This window comes from Larimichthys crocea, chromosome XXIV (genome assembly GCF_000972845.2).
Source record: "Larimichthys crocea isolate SSNF chromosome XXIV, L_crocea_2.0, whole genome shotgun sequence".
Taxonomy (NCBI): Eukaryota; Metazoa; Chordata; class Actinopteri; family Sciaenidae; genus Larimichthys; species Larimichthys crocea.
Window position 1 is genome coordinate 11,800,571 of NC_040034.1, and position 16,486 is coordinate 11,817,056.

The following is a 16,486-nucleotide window of genomic DNA, read 5'->3' on the forward strand; positions in this document are numbered from 1 at the left end:
GGTGAAACCCAATGATTGAACCCCCTGTTGATGTACCCAATTCTCTATGACTTAGCTATTATCTATGGATTTGTTTATATATATATATACTATTTTTGGAAAACCCAGACACGTCATTCTATGTTGGTAAATGACAAAAAAATGTTAATTGTGGGAGAAACCAGCAATAAATCTTTCAGAGGTTACACTTTTGTCACACACTGACGTGTAAAGCCTGCCAAAGTGCAGAGAGGAAGTTAATGAGGGGCTTTGTCTTTCTTATGTCATCATTGCTCATACTGTTCGTCTCAGTTGCACAATTTAGCCTGGCGCAGTAGGCCTCTGCTCTGCATGCTTCTTGCCTGGTAACATTTGACTCCTCCTCCTAAACATAGATTTGCACTCACACTATGCCAGCACAACTTCAGTGAAGCAGCCCACTCCCTGCATCTGCTCTCCATCAGTGTGGTATGTGCTAGAGAGCCTTTGATCCCCCCACCCCCCCCTACCCCTTCCACCACCATCTCCAACTCTACAATGTGTGTGTGTGTGTGTGCGCGCACTCACTCAGGAGGGTGAGTCAGACAGACATAGAAAAGACTGTAGTGCTCTTTTACACAGACAATGCCCAGTGGATGAAAGCAAGCGGAAAGAGACAGTGACACAAAAGAGCAGTAAACATTCATTATACCCACAGCTTTAAGGACAGCCCCCAGGCCTGTAGTTAGAGGCTTAATGCAGCTTGATCCTTGTGCACAACTGCTGAAGAAGCTAAGTTCACTCCTCTGTACTATTAATGGACAAGTATGTGCAGCTATGAACGGAACCAACAAATGCCATGGATTAATCTGAGTTGTATTGCTTACAAATGGAATAACACATCAATGCTGTATCTTATTGTACTGCAGAGTTTATGTACATATGGGTGTGGAGGCAAGTAGCTTCATGGGCCCCAGTGACCCCCTACTACCTTTTGTTTTTGTGTCAAGTGTTATTGCACTTTGAAACTGAACACCAGTTCAAACAGAAGGGCCATAATTGCACTGAGGGGGCCCGAAGCAGTAGGGACACCTCCAGCCAAGGAGATTCTTGTGAAAACAAGACAGGAGCTGTAAAATGTTGATGGGGCCGCCAGACAAAAGTGGAGAAGTGGCACATTCATCAGAAAGGCGTGAGAACAACTGGACATGTGGGATGTTGGAAGGGGTGACATTAGAGGTTGAGAAGTTCTTGACATCCTTGCGTAAGGTGTCGACATTTGGTTACAACAAACAGTCTGAGTGATTCTCAGAAAAAAACAATTAAGCAAATTACTAAGCCTTAGTTCTGTTATGAGGCTGATTTGCATCTTTTCACATGGAGCCAGGTGACTAGAAGAAGAGGAAGGCTAGACAACGAAATGAAAAGATCAGAATGAGCAATGTTAATGTGAAAATAAAACTTCCAGGCACACAGATAGATAGTGATGTCATTAGGTTGCATAACCAATCACATATATTATCCAACTGCAATAAAGTCATAATCAAATGAAGCTCTTAAAGGGGCCCAGAGGGTCACCAATAAAATAAGCCAATCGGATTTCACCATCCTTTAACTGGCTGCATGTTATCTAAGTCAGGAAATGTACCAGGGTGATTATTTCCACTGCCCCACCTTCTGTGGTCTCACTTTGGCCAGTGTAACTTAATACAAAGTATTCATATCACATAACATTATGTGATCCTTGATACAGTTGTGCTGAAAATAAGTTAATCCGATGACGCCAATGTCCACAAGATGTTCTGGCGGAAAAGTGAGTAAACTCTTATTCCCGTTAAATATGGGAAACTGGAAACTTCGCAAACATATCAGGAAAAGTATGATCGCTTTAAGAATTCCCAGATTGTACTCTTTGTTTACATAACACAGGGGGCGAACCATGGACCGCGGGAGGTGACGAAACTAGGCAGATCTCTTCCAAGTACGCTAATATTGTTTAGTCACGAATACGTTAAACATAAAATACATTATCTTACGAGATGTGATAACATTTATCAATTACAACAACACATTTATGCCACAAAGGTGATTTAAACACATATTTGATAAGCGGCCACCCCTACACAAAGTAAAGAACAAGCGAATGGTACGTCCCGGCCCTGCTCGTAGCTGTTTTTGTATCTGCTTCAGAGCGGATTCAACCGCCAAGTAAGTTACATTTTGCTATGTCACGCTAAAGAAGTTTGAGACCAGTGTTATTTATAGAATAAAAAAACTGGACTGGTGCGGGCCACGGAGACGTAAGCCGCTGGATATACGATCTGAGATGAGAGCCCGTTGTGTTTTTTGAAGGGGACTCCAGGTGAATTAGTCGTTTGAGCCGTTGTCATTACTGTAAAGCTAACGCTCACACAGTGAAGCCTCATGTTTTCGTCAAGCCAAGAGGAGCACTGTGCCCCGTCCAAAGACCCGGTGAAATACGGGGAGCTGGTGGTGCTGGGGTAAGTCTAACCTTTGCTAAAACACACGTTGGGATATATTTATTTTTTTCTTTACTCTACTTTACAGGCCCAGCTCCTTTTTTAAGTAAATGTGAAAGCGAGTGAGGAAGTTTCACAAGAGCACGTCACGCAGCGACATGACTAAGTTTTGAAAATGTGGACCTTTCGTACTCGGGGTTTTATTCTTTAAGATAAATCGACTTTTACAATGTAAATATATTCAGAAAAAAAAAGCCCCGTGTAGACTCACGAGCTCACGTTACTCCACTAATCAGACACGTGCGCACTCAGAAATGTGTACATTTTGTTTTTTATATAAGTTTTTGACTTGGTGGCGATGTTTCATCCCCTCACAACCGGGGGGGAAACAGCCTTTCTACGTGTGAACCAGGCCACATAGATAGATCCCGGACAAGTTTAGAAACCGAGCTGAAATGAAAGCCACACTCAGCAGCCCTGACCAGGGCGCTCCTTCCTTCCCACCTTAAAGTTGGATTCATGGGGTGAGGAATTCGGAAGTGGTGATGGTCCCCTCCCCCAGTCCCCTGGGTTCTTCTTATTTTAAATACTATCTGTAGCTCAGACAGGAACTTTACATCTGCAAACACACACGAATCACAGTCAGGCACATTTGCACTACAAGGCCATGGTTTGGTAATGGTTACACAGATGCTAAATATGGCCTAAGTGTTATTGTTTTATATATTAAATAGTTTGAAATAACACACCTCACCTAAATTCATACAGGATATATCTGATCTTGGCTAATCCAGAAAATTACCCGCTTGAGTAAGTTCATGATTCAAACGCCCCTGTAGGCAAATTGTAATTAGTGATGTCAAAATATTGCAGTAAAACAGTAGTGCTGCTCTGTGATTTGTTGTTTCCACACAATGGCTCGATACAAATAGCAAGTGGAAAGCTACCACAGAATAGATGGCATGTCTATGTAGACAAATATCGCCCTTTTATCAGAGATCCCAAACTCTCTGTGGGTGCAGTTTTCTTTCATAGGCTCCTGAATAGTGGTGGTGACAATGAGCACTGTACAATGACAATGTAGTTATTATTATTTTTAATCTCAGTATATCTTTGTTTATATCGGTAAACTTTTTGTCACATGTTTTAGCATTGCATGTTAATCTTGGTGCTTAAACTTCTGCCAGTATTGAACCTGAATATTTTTGGTATCAAATAAAAATATGTCTAGTATTGAAGTTGTGCTTTTAATTAACGATTATTTTCAACATCTAGTCAGGTTTATTATTATCTTGATTTATCATTTGGTTTAGAAAATGCCTGTTAAAATCTCCTAAAGGTCAGACCGACCTCTTCAGATTCCCTTTTCTGTCTGGCCAACAGTCAAAAATCCAAAGATATTTAGTTTACAGTGATATGAAACACAGAGAAGCAGAAAATCAAAACAACTGAGAAGTTGGAACCAGTGACTGTTTAGGATTTTTGCTGGTATCAATCACATTGGAAATTGGTTTCTGGTTAATCTTCTGTCAATTAGTCAACAGGTTTTTTTTCTAGCATCAAATTCCTCGTCAGATCTTGCTCAATATTTTTAATTAGATATATCCTGATCAAAACTTTAGACAACTTTATTATGACAAGGTTTACACAGAATCTAACATGTGAGTACTCGTACTTCTTTTTGTTAAATAATAAAAAAAAAGGCCTTTGTAGAAAAGAATGTGTTCTTTTCAACAAGGTTTTGGCGGCGATACCCAAACATAATATTGGCATTAGTGTTGCAAAATTTCAAACAATACCCAGCTCTAATCTGTTGTTAAAACACATAAGGCAGTGGTATTAGTATACGTGTCTCATCCTGCCTTTTTCTTTGTTTGTCAGAATGATTGCACTGTGTTATATGTGTGTGTGTGTATATATGTATTTCTTTTTTCAGGATTAGTTTAGTAGAAACTGCAGCCAGTTATTATTCTCAACAATCATGTTTATATTTATGAGCTGTCATGGGCAACAGTCGCCACAGATGATGAAAAACAACTCATGTGTCATCGCTGATTAGAGTTTGTCGAGTACTGCAACTCACTGGAATGTTTCTAAAACTTAAAATTAACATTTTCAGCTGTTTGTGCTGTGCGAATTACATGTGTATAGTGTTTGTTTGAAGCACTTGAAATGAGATGCTTATAAAGGTTGTACACACAGAGTATAGAAGAGTGTGGTTTTGTCCCTTACCCTCCACCCATACACTCACAGCCACACTGCTTATTATAAGGGACAAAAAGTGCTGACTGCCTATTACCCTAGGCTGAGCATGTGGCATGTTTGAAGCTGATACTTTTTGTTCTCCCTCCCGACATAAAGACACATATTTGAATCAGATGTGACGGGCGTATAATCACTACCATGACATCACATCCCATTGATAAAACTGATGGTAGACAAGATAGCTGACAGCATGGAACAAAGCTTGTTTGCGTAGCAGTTCCCTCAGTGGTTTGTTGCCATGACCGTGGTGGCTCTTATTACTTGCATGGCTGCCCCCGATCGCTGCCTGGTTGGATTGGCTTGGTGCTGGTCAGTGAGGAGGGGGAAGAAGAAGAAGAAGAAGAAGAAGAAGGGGTGGTGGTGGTGGCGACGGTGGTGGCATGGGTATCCTGGAAATGAAAGGATGGATTGATCAGGGCCCAGCCTTTGCCTCTCCTCAGCTTCCTCTGTCCATTGTGGCTGGGAGACTGGCTCTATTGATTGAACTTTGAACATTTCTCCCTAAAGAACCGCTCGGTAAAGGAAGTGTACAAATCAACTTGGGGACATCTTTGGTACAAAGTGGCACTGATTGTAGTATTTGTTTTTATTTTAAATCCAATGAATCTAAGAAGGAGAAGAGTTGAGTTAGTTGACTGATGATATTATCTTTATACACAGTTTAGAATGACCTATCTCTAGCACTAATAGCCTGTAGTTACACCTCTGTGCCATGACTCTTTAAGGCCACTCCTGCCTGTGTGTGTCATGCTAATGAAGGCTACAGCAACTCAGCATATCTCCCCCCTCACTCTGCGAACACTAGCCTTTCATGTTAGCATAAGAGGTAGGAGGTGCAGTTGGCTCCTTAGTGCAACCCTGGAGGATAGGTGATACGCCAGAGTCTTCTAATCCCCGCTCCTAAGTATTGGAAGGTAAATCCGCCGTCTGTCTGGCACAGGTCAAAAGGGAAAGCGAGCACAATTAATTGGAGCGCAGCTTTAAAGAGCCTGTCCTAGCTAATGTGACGGTGGCGGTTCCTCGATGACAGAATATTGTTCCTGAATGTAATGATGAATAGGAGGCATGTGTGGCGTTTCTCAAAGAGCCAGGGTTATATTCTGCAGTTGGAATTCATCATGGCAAAAAATGCTAAGCTGCATGTCATCTTATTGTATGTTATTGTGTGTACATGTGAGATATCTAAGCACAGGTACACAGCAGATAGCTCCCCTCCCGACCCGACTCAAAAGAAATCTGAATGATATATAGGCCTTGCTGCTCTTTATTTAGGTGGAAAGTTTCTAGGACAGGTCTGAAATTGGAGTGTAGAGTCGGCACACTGTTAAATTAGCTCCAAAAGTGTGTTTATTAATGAGAGATCATCAGTATTTCTGTCTCACATGGATCTTTTTTTAAATAATCAAGACCACATAGGATCTGTATGTTTGTAGTCTGCAATAAATAATCGTACCATAGGAGCTTGTTTATCATATTAATCTTGTTTAATTCTTTTGTTTCCAGAGTGGATGTCTTTTTAAAACGACATGGAAAGGAATGAAAAATATAAACTGAACATTCTAAAACACTAATACAATTTATATATCCACTTTAATTTTGTTATTTTCCTCCTGCTGTCAGTGTATTAGCTGTAGTTTTGTCCACAGTATCATCCTTTGCCTCTCTAGCTCTCTGTGGGTGGCTTGTCCTACAGGCCAGCTTTGTGCACTGTGCTGACTGGGACCATGTGTTTCCATGCCTGGCCAGCCGTGTGGAGACATGGGACAGGTGGACTAGCTTTGGAGGGAGGTAGGGAGGGACAGAAAGAGGGCTCTTTTCGCTACTGTTGCATTTGTTTTGGAAGAAAGGGGAGACGGGTCGGATTATGTGGTGGTTATAGTGGAGTTGGTTTCCTCGTGTTATTCATCGCTATGCAAACCTGTGGCTTCAAATTGAGATATATCACTTGTGCAAAGTGTCTGTGTCATCACACGGTGGTTTGCATGTGAGTGTGTGACAGAAGGTCTGTGTGTTGGATGGGAGTAGAGCATGGGGTGTCCCAGCTGTAGGAACCAGCTGGTGGATGGGGAGAGGACCAGTCCTACCGGAAGGGGCTTCTTCATTCACAAGGAGCTGCCTAGACTAGGTGCCTCACAGCAGACTGAAGGGCAAAACTGGAATCTGGTATTGAGAAGTGAAAACAGAGAGCACACTCAGACGCTCCTGTGGCTGTGCAGAGGCTTTGAAATTGAGATCTTAGAGCTTTCTGTATCAGCATATAAAATTCAGCTGCGAGAGAACCGGTTTGAGACATGTGAGCCACTCCTCCACCCAGACTGTGCGTTCCCAAAGTCATAGCAAACCTGACATGCATCTTAAAACCTGCTCTTGCCAGGGACACAGAGCAAAAGAACAGCTGCAGTTTACACAGAGTTGACTCACTAAAATCACAAGTACCAGAGTGCATTATGTAATAAGAGACATAATACAAGGTAATGCTCAGTTTGCTAATAGGGAGCACCAGTGATGTAATGCATGGCAGAGGTATTTTTCAAAACACATGAATGTTTCTAATTTCCCATGTTTACTTGTTATATGATGAATGTAAATCACATTAGACGCATCTTTTTGCAGCAGTTTTTATTTTTTTTAAAATGTAACTGTGAATTTGCTGTCCTCCCCTCCACCCCTACCCCCCTCTGTGACAGGTACAATGGCTCTCTGCCCAATGGAGATCGGGGTAGACGGAAAAGCAGATTTGCGCTATACAGGAGGACCAAAGCCAATGGTGTTAAGCCAAGCACTGTGCACATCCTCAACACACCCCAGGCCAGCAAGGTACAGAACAAATCAAAGGATGAATAAGCGATTTATTCTACAGACTCTCGAGCGCGAGTTGACAATTGCCTGCTTGTCTTTTGATGTATGTTTCAGACGCAGCATGCGATTGGGTAACTAAGACAGATGGTGTCATTTTGTCAAAATATCTTGGCGGCTTTGAGTTTATATTTGCTCAGAAACTCTGAGGGGGGAAAAAAAGCAAAAGCGATCTATCCAGAGCAGCAGCATTTCAGTAGCTCGTGGAACGTGCAGTAAACTCATTTACATTATTGTTGGCAGACCTTAATGTTGACATTTCCAGTACAATAACTCTTGTTCCTAGCCGGGCCTCACAGCTTTTCTTTGCACCGGAGTGCCTGCCAGAAACTGCCCCGTCGAGTATAACATGTCTGCCTTCCTGCATTCCTGCCTTTGGTTCCCAAGCAAAACTGCTAAACAAGCTAGAGGACCTGCTTACCTCTGCACCTTGTGGAGGCCAATATTCCAGACATTTGTTAGGAGTTTAGCTCGCCGGCCAAAAGCCCTCTGGTTCAGGTTACTCTCACCTTGTGGAACTTGACTCCTGATATCAGTTTTTTTTTTGTGACAGAGGCTTTTCATTACAGTGATTGTGCATCATTCCTTTCTAGTTTGAGCTGAATGTTTTGCCGCAATGGTCTATGAAATATGGCTAAATGTTTCTGCTGCGCCACATTACGAGTTGTTTATCAGACGTTTCCTTAGAAAACCACGTGTCATTGGCCCTGGCTGTGTTCAGTGTCATTTACACAGTTGGTCACAGACGGTTTCAGAGATGGGAACTGCTGTGAGCTTCTTCCCCTTTCACCACTCTTCCTCTCTTGCCACCCTGCTCACAGTCTGAGGACTAGGAGGGTGAACTGAGGAAGTTGTTGCAGTTGCCTGACCCTGCACTCCCAGCTGTACACAAGGTCAAAAATAGCCATTCCCTACAGACAAGCAATGTGGTGAGTTTAATTTGAGGAGAGCTTTCTGTTTGAATATGGACCAAAGTGAACCAAACCATCTTCCTCCCCCCCTGTTTTTTTAAAAATTATTTTCTTTTCTACGGCAATCCCCAATCCTACTCCAGCTCCCTCACTGTGTAACAGTCTCATACGAATGAAATGCTCTGTGGCTCAGAAGCTGAGAGGGAAAGCTCACGTGTCTGTGCACACTCTGGTGTTCATGACCGATAATGAGGAGCTCCCATGATGCCACTGCCAGCCTCATATTCAAATCCTGCCCCCCCACTTTCTCGTCTTCCCACTTTATCTCAATTATCTGCATTTGTGCACGTGTGATTGTTTGCATTGGCCTTCCTTTTGAGGGTGGGATTGGCATGTGGCTTTGTTTTTATTCTCACTGCTTCAACTGAAGGGAGGGTTAAGTGTGACATTTCGGGGGTGTGGTGTGGTGCTTGTAAAAAAAAAAAAATGCTTTTGTGGAGCGTGTACAGAGTCCTCTAAACAGGTGGAGCACCATTTGTTTGTGGCGGCGCGCTCGAGACAGGACTTGCATGTGATGATGACATTTGTCCCCGTCTGTCTCTGAGGTTACAGCAGAGTGCGGTGGCGCTGATGACCCACTTTCTCTCTCCTTCTTTCCCTTTTCGCACGTGACAGAGAGAGGCGGCGGGGTGCGGGGAGTTGTTTTGGAAATGGAATTCGTAGATTAAAGCGGGATGATAGCGGCATGTGGTAAAGTGCTGATGGGAGCTGGGCCTGAGTGGCTTTAACCCACCCGTCTGTCACTACACTGGCTGAGGTAGTTCAGCTGGTAGGCGAGCTTGTGTTAACTCAGGCCAGTTTATGGTCACTGTCATTAGAGTGTGACTTCACATGTTTGTCTCTGTTCCTCCACAAAAAAACTTCTTGCCACAGATCTTTGCTTTTGGGTAATATAATAAATAAATATTTGCTGTAAAACACACTAATAATCCATTGTAATTAAAAGCCCGTAAAGTGTTTTTAGTTGTAAATTCCTGGTGAATGAGGACAAACATATTCTCTTCTAACGAGTAATTTAACCTCGGCAATGATGCGGTTATCACATAAACCACGTGGTAACAAACACTCCTTTTGTTGGTGGTGTGTTTTTAATATGATATCACAATGTGTGGCATGTTTCTGCAATGAGTTGTTTGTTATATTTCAGGCTGTGAACTGTAAAGGCCAACACAGCATCTCCTACACACTGTCCAGGAACCAGACGGTCGTGGTGGAGTACAGCCATGATAAAGACACAGACATGTTTCAGGTAAGAACCCATTAATTGACAGTGTTACTTGTTAGGATTGTATGTCCGGTGCTTTGTATAACATGATGAATCCTCTACTATCCTCTTCTATCATTGATCCATTTGAATTTCTCAGGGCACATAGCGACGTTCTTTTACAGTCCTAAGCCAAACGGATATAGTTTGATAATATTTCTAATGAAGAAAAGAATCAAAATCTTATTTAAAGACTTTTAATTGAGAATATTTAGCTAGGCCTATGCACATTTAGTTGTTTTCCCTTTACAAACCTGACACTCCACCAGGGAGTCCATGTGACCCGCATGCGTACTGTCAACTTTTCTGCTCGCAGCATAAATCTGAATGTACAGCAGAGAGATGATGACCAGAGGGAAGTTAACATTGCAGACACATAATTCACATTCAGCCCTGTGTTGTGTCCATGTGTCTGTGAACAACACTGAATAAATGGAAAGAGACACAGCAAAGAGAGAGGGGGAAACTATTTTTTAAAACAATAACAACATCAAATGAAAAAAGAGGAAATGAAACAGGGAAATTATTACAACTTATTTTGAAAACTGTTTGTCTGTGGCCTGTTTTACATTGAATAGGTTTAAAAACATTATTTAAAAAACAAACAGCATGCTGTCGTGTCTCAGCACACACAAATCGACATGAACTCGTGCCCCATCATTCAAATGTGAAACTGACACAAACTGTTCAAGGAAAATAAAAGAAACCTCTTTCATTCAATAATAATAATGACAATAATACAGAATGAAATTGATTAATGGCTGTGTTGTTCTGTAGATTGGGCGTTCCACTGAGAGTCCCATAGATTTTGTGGTGACTGACACAATAGCCGGAGGCCAAGAGGGTGAAGAGACTCCTATCACACAGAGCACCATCTCCCGCTTTGCTTGCCGAGTTGTCTGTGAGCGCAACCCACCCTTCACTGCTCGGATCTACGCGGCTGGTTTCGATTCTTCCAAAAACATCTTCCTCGGGGTAATTACTGTTTAGTGTACCACCTATTTTACAGCGCTGTGTTTTAAATGAACGGTTGGATGTCTGTTGGGTTGTGTCTTTTTAAAAAGTTCTAACCAGACAAACAGACTGCCACACAGCACGTCTCATGATTGTGATCTATGTTCGTGTCTCGCTTACAGGAAAAAGCCGCAAAATGGAAGAACCCTGACGGTCACATGGACGGCCTAACAACCAATGGCGTGCTGGTGATGCACCCTAAGGGTGGGTTCACGGAAGAGTCAAAGCCTGGCGTGTGGAGAGAGATCTCTGTTTGTGGGGATGTTTACACACTGAGAGAGACCCGCTCAGCACAGACCCCAGGCAAACTGGTCAGTAGCTTCATACATACAGCAACTAAAGCATGTGGTTTTGATACAGCATTCATGAAACTAAATGTGTGCCTGCTACATCACCCTCTACAGGTGGAGAATGAGAGTAATATACTGCAGGACGGCTCCCTGGTGGATCTGTGTGGAGCCACTTTGCTGTGGCGTACCGCAGAAGGCCTCTTTCACACTCCCACCCAAAAGCATCTGGAGGCTCTCAGGCAGGAGATTAATGCAGCGCGGCCCCAGTGCCCCGTAGGTCTCAACACGCTCGCCTTTCCCAGCATGCAACGCAGCCGCGCCCTCTCCTCTCTGGAAGACAAGCAGCCTTGGGTCTACTTAGCCTGCGGCCACGTGCACGGTCACCACAACTGGGGTCACCGGTCAGAGCAGGAGGCCAACACTCAGCGAGAGTGTCCCATGTGCCGCATGGTCGGGCCCTATGTGCCGCTGTGGTTAGGCTGCGAGGCAGCCTTTTATGTGGACACAGGTGCACCCACGCATGCCTTCGTGCCATGTGGACATGTGTGTTCGGAGAAGTCAGTCAAGTACTGGTCAGAGATCCCTCTGCCCCATGGCACCCACGCCTTCCACGCTGCCTGCCCCTTCTGTGCCACCCAGCTCAGTCTCACTCAGGGCTGTTCCAAACTAATCTTCCAGGGCCCGGTGGACTGAGCTCAAGGGTCCTGCTCTGGCAGAGGAGATTAGGCAGGAATGCCGACATGCTGTGAAACTGTTCTGAATTATTTTGTGCTTTCTTTTGTTCTTGTAAGCCAGCTGTGGAAAAGGAGTAGGTCTTCTCAAGTTCTGGTCATATACTGTGGATTCTGCACAACAAGGGAGCCATTACAGATTGTTCAGGGCCTCTCGTGGCTGTTTTGGATGCCCACTGTGGGACACAGAGATGTGGAGCACACTGGACCACAGATGCCTGGCTCCCCTAGAATGAAACACTGTTTCAGCTGCCCTGTCAACCAACCGCTTTAAACAAGGCTCCAGCGCTGGGCTGTTTTTAAACTACAGTGGCTGCTGGTTTTCCATCAAAGGGCAATAGAATTAAGTTTGTAGGAGTAAGGAATTGCTTTTACTCATGAATCTGACTGAACCAGATAACAGTGGTGTTGTTGGGTCTGATGGGAATAAAAGAAAAAAGGGGGAGGGGTTATAGTTCAATTCCTGGTGATCTGAGACAAAGTTTTTACAGAGCCAGACAGCTGGACTGTTGGCTGAGAGAAAAGCCAGGAGAAATTTTGGGTCTAACTAGTTAAAGTGCTCCCCATTGCCCTGTCAGCCCAGAACCCTTAATGGCATCTAGATCATGTAGCTCTCCAGATTTTTGGCTTCCATTTTGCTGAACAAACTTTGAGGAGGGGGTGGGGGGACTTTTTGTGTATAGAGATATAATCCAGTGCCTCGAATCCCATTAAACCGTGGGAATATTTTTCATAAATGAGAACCGAATATTTTGTTGAAGGCAAAGGGAGAGATAGTTTTGCATACAGAAGACATAAGGAAGCGACAACCCACACGGATTCTTCTTCTCCACGTTTTTATCTGACAGAAGAGGTATTTTACTACACTGAGGCCCTTGTACTGTTTTGTAATGCAAATGTTAATATATTTTTCTCCTGCATAATTAATGTGTGAGAATGTTTGAGTGTGTGTGTGCATGCATGTATGATTGTGTGTGTGCGTGTGTGTGTGGGTTGGACTGTGTGGGTGCCCTTGGGCTTTGTTTAAATCGCCCTGCATCATTTCACCCCAATCCCCTTTCTATGATCTCGCCCACCACCCAAACTGCTACCAGAGAGAACACAGGAATTAAAACCGACCTCGCAGGGTTTGACAATGAATGTACTGAAATACATCGACTCTCCTCGCTGGTGGCGCTTCAATTATACAACTTGCTTTTCTCAAAGGTGTAGATAAAGCCATCATTGGAGCCGTACTACCGTACGCACCGACCACACCTGCTTACTGGCTCGCTGGCTAGTTAGGTCCCTGCCCCGCACACATGTACTGTATTCAATCTGCACTGTTGTTAGCTTTATCCCATGCTGGGTCTGATCCAATGATTTGTACGCTGTCAAACCTGGGCACAGTCTCAGCAGCATCCAGAGATTATACCAAATATAAGGAGGAGCTGTTTTTCTCTCCACATGCAGGATGTAACGACCACTCTCTCCGATCCAAAGTGTTTCTGTAAACAATCCTAAACCCAAACTGCTGCTATGGTGGAATGTTGACAGCTCTGGATTACAGTCAAGGCTGTTCAGTTGCTCACAAACCAGCCCCATGGGAATAATGATATTACTGCACACCATGCCAAATTTGGTAAGTTCTATTGTGTGTGCGCGCCATGTGTGTGTGGATGAGTCAAGTTGTTGAAAACAAAGTAGCAGATGAATCGAGAATCTGGGACGAATCTGTGCATTCTTCTGTGATGTTGGCTTACCAGACTGTGCCCATATGGCGAGTGTATAGTTGAAGGCATTAATTCTGCCACTAGCTTCTCAAATACAATATTGTGCATTAAAATGATGGGATGTCGAGGGTGACATTCCTGTTGTAGCATTCAAATTTTCTTCCGGGTTGCATTATGATGAACAAAGATGAGAGGGGCACACTCCACCTTGATTAAAGGGCTCCTTGGACTTCACACACACACAAAAAAGCTATGATCTCTACAGCAGGGGTGGACTGCTGGGAGCGTTTTTCTTTTTTCTTTTTTTTTTCTGTTCCCTCCTAAAGAGAAAAATAACTCTCGTTCTTAAAAGCATCAGCAGCATTACGCTTCACTCGTACCACAGAGCATTTCTGAATGGCTTGATTTCTTCAGATTTTTTTTTTTATGGAACTGCCAAGCAGCAGAGTCTAAGCCACATACTGTACAGTAGCATTCCTATCCAACACTTTCAGCTCAAACACTGTGCCCATTGCTTAAGACCGTGTTCTGTAACAGCTGCAGAGTAGCTGCCTCAAACATTCCTCCTTGGTAAACATGGGTGGGGCCCTCAGTTCACCCAAGGGCTTGTTCTATGATTTTGTCTCCTACAGGAACTCTGTACACAAGCCATAGAACGCACTGATGCTCCCAATGCCTCCTTTGCAAAGAATAAAATATTTTTTAAAAACAATCTTTTAAAGTGATTTGATTTCTTTAAGTGACAGTTCACCCTCCTAGATAAGGCTGTGATAGTGATTTCTTTCTTTTTTTAAAGGTGTGTTCAGTTGATGAGGATTCGTTCCTTTTGTGAAGCTGCTTCCTTTTGAACTCCGGATGTCTCAGCTGTGCATGCACAACATGGCAGTGATGTTTAATCACGGTTACACACGTGTTTCATCATTCCTCGGTGTGAGCAGTTCTCTGCTATCTTGCTCGCCGAAATGGCTGTGTGTTTTTTTTCTTTTTGATCGCTCTATCAAACGCAGTAGTTTTTTAGAGATAAGGGACACATTTTTCTTGAAGTCTGTTTTATTCACATTTCATGTAACGTCTTATCAGCCTTATCTTAATATTTACCATAGGAAATCACTACATGAGAAACATTCCCTGGGAAATATTTGTCCCTGGTGTTTTAGTGCTGGAGTGTAGTTTCCCTCTGAAGCCACAAGAGGGCACTATTTCCTCAACAATGGACATGTTGGCACTAAGCCCACCAACCCACTAAGCCTGCGGCATCCAGTAGCTACAAACACTGAGCATTGAAATGGAAGTTTGATGTTTATTATGAGAAAGACTGATAATTAATCACAAAAATATAAATGAAACAAGAGAAATTGAATTAACTAAATTGCCATTCCCATATGTGCAGTTACGCAACCAGAAGAGATGCATGTAGGCGACATATTTTAAGTTAAATCTTAAACATTCCATATGTTATTTACTTTTGCACTTTGCTCAAATTAATTATACTGTTCTCAGATTCATTTCAGATTTAAATCCTGGCATCATACATGGCTGACAAATATGCACAGTTGTGAGCAATTTTTAGCTTTTATTTTTATGTGCGGGCAAAAATATTGTATGATGATGATGATGACACTTTCCATCATTCGCATGTGACTTCATCTCTCCTATAATAAGGGCACATGAAAGGGATTTAAATACATAACATGTCAGTTAGGCGTTTCGAGAGGAATGGGGCCGTGGGATGCCTTGCTTCCTAATTAACATTTCTGCAGTAGATGTGAGATGGGTTCATATGTCTGCACACTTGCCTGTTTTTCTGAATGACAGAAGAGACACTGAAGGTGACAGCATGCTAATTTTGAGATCACTCGGTGGCTCCCCTGCCTTAAGCAGGGCAGAGTTATGCAAATAAAGTGGAATGAGACAATATTTTCTTTTCTTGAACCAGCTCTGCGGATGACAAAGTAAGGTTCACGTGCTATTCTGACGCTGGTCTTGGCAAAAGTCCCTTTTTAGAGAGACACAAAACAAAATTTTATAGCATCATGTTTTTCCGCTGCATTATAACAACACTATAAATGTGCTAGAAAAGTAACTTAATGCCACACAGAATGGATGTCCAACTCAAGGCCCATTCTGCAGGAGCAAAGCAATGCAGAGGTGACCTACAATCACTGTCTGTCCCTTTTATAAAGCTCCACATCTTGCTCATTTAATCAGGACGGATCAGGAAAATGGGGCAAGAGATGAATGTATGTCAATGAACACAGTATATAAACTCTTGTTATCAAATGGGTAAAAGGCAAATAAGCATTGCACTTTCATAAAGCTGGTCAAAGAGACAGATTAAAAAGTTCATATGAAGGTCCAAAAATGCTGAATCCTACATTTCCCATTGTGCAACAGCATCTCCAAACCATCTCCCTGATGACATCATTTGGGCTTTTTTCCCCAAAACTTTTCATTAGAGGCACAAAATACATTCATACAAAATAAAACCTTCACGAGTGGAGTACTCCGTGTGGACAGTAAACTAACCATGTGTAGAATTGTTGGAGTAATGAGTCTTTTACTAAATTTAAACCAATGGAACAGTTACCTGCATTGTGATGATGATGATGTAGTGATAATATTATTGATTTGGAATGATTTACAAAGCAGTGACTTCAAAACATTGTATTACATTGCAAAGACTTGCATTATAAAACCGTTAAAAAACAATGTAACGGCACCGAAATATAAAATATTTCTTGGCTAGACATTCTTTAGATCGAAGGTTTTTACCTGGCAACAGCCAGCAATATGTAGGTTGGGATATAATGTGCAACAGCTGAGTGTCACATAGCAGAAAATACCTCCAACTAGCTGTTTTAAAGGGTTCAGCCCCAGTTTCTGTGTTTTCTTTGCGCCCCGTCTGCCCCCGAGACCTAACATGTGAAATGCCACAGGTGGCTGTG

At 42.8% G+C, this 16,486-nt stretch overlaps 1 protein-coding gene across 1 annotated transcript; it reads left to right on the forward strand.

Moving 5' to 3' along the window:
* Positions 1-2,129: 2,129 nt before the first annotated feature.
* Positions 2,130-14,245, forward strand: peli2 (pellino E3 ubiquitin protein ligase family member 2). The gene is made up of 6 exons (XM_010733905.3): positions 2,130-2,459; positions 7,391-7,520; positions 9,678-9,779; positions 10,572-10,769; positions 10,931-11,119; positions 11,213-14,245. Exons 1-6 carry the CDS (start codon positions 2,383-2,385, stop codon positions 11,789-11,791), a joined length of 1,275 nt encoding a protein of 424 aa, XP_010732207.1. The 5' UTR covers positions 2,130-2,382; the 3' UTR covers positions 11,792-14,245.
* The last annotated feature ends 2,241 nt before the right edge of the window (positions 14,246-16,486 follow it).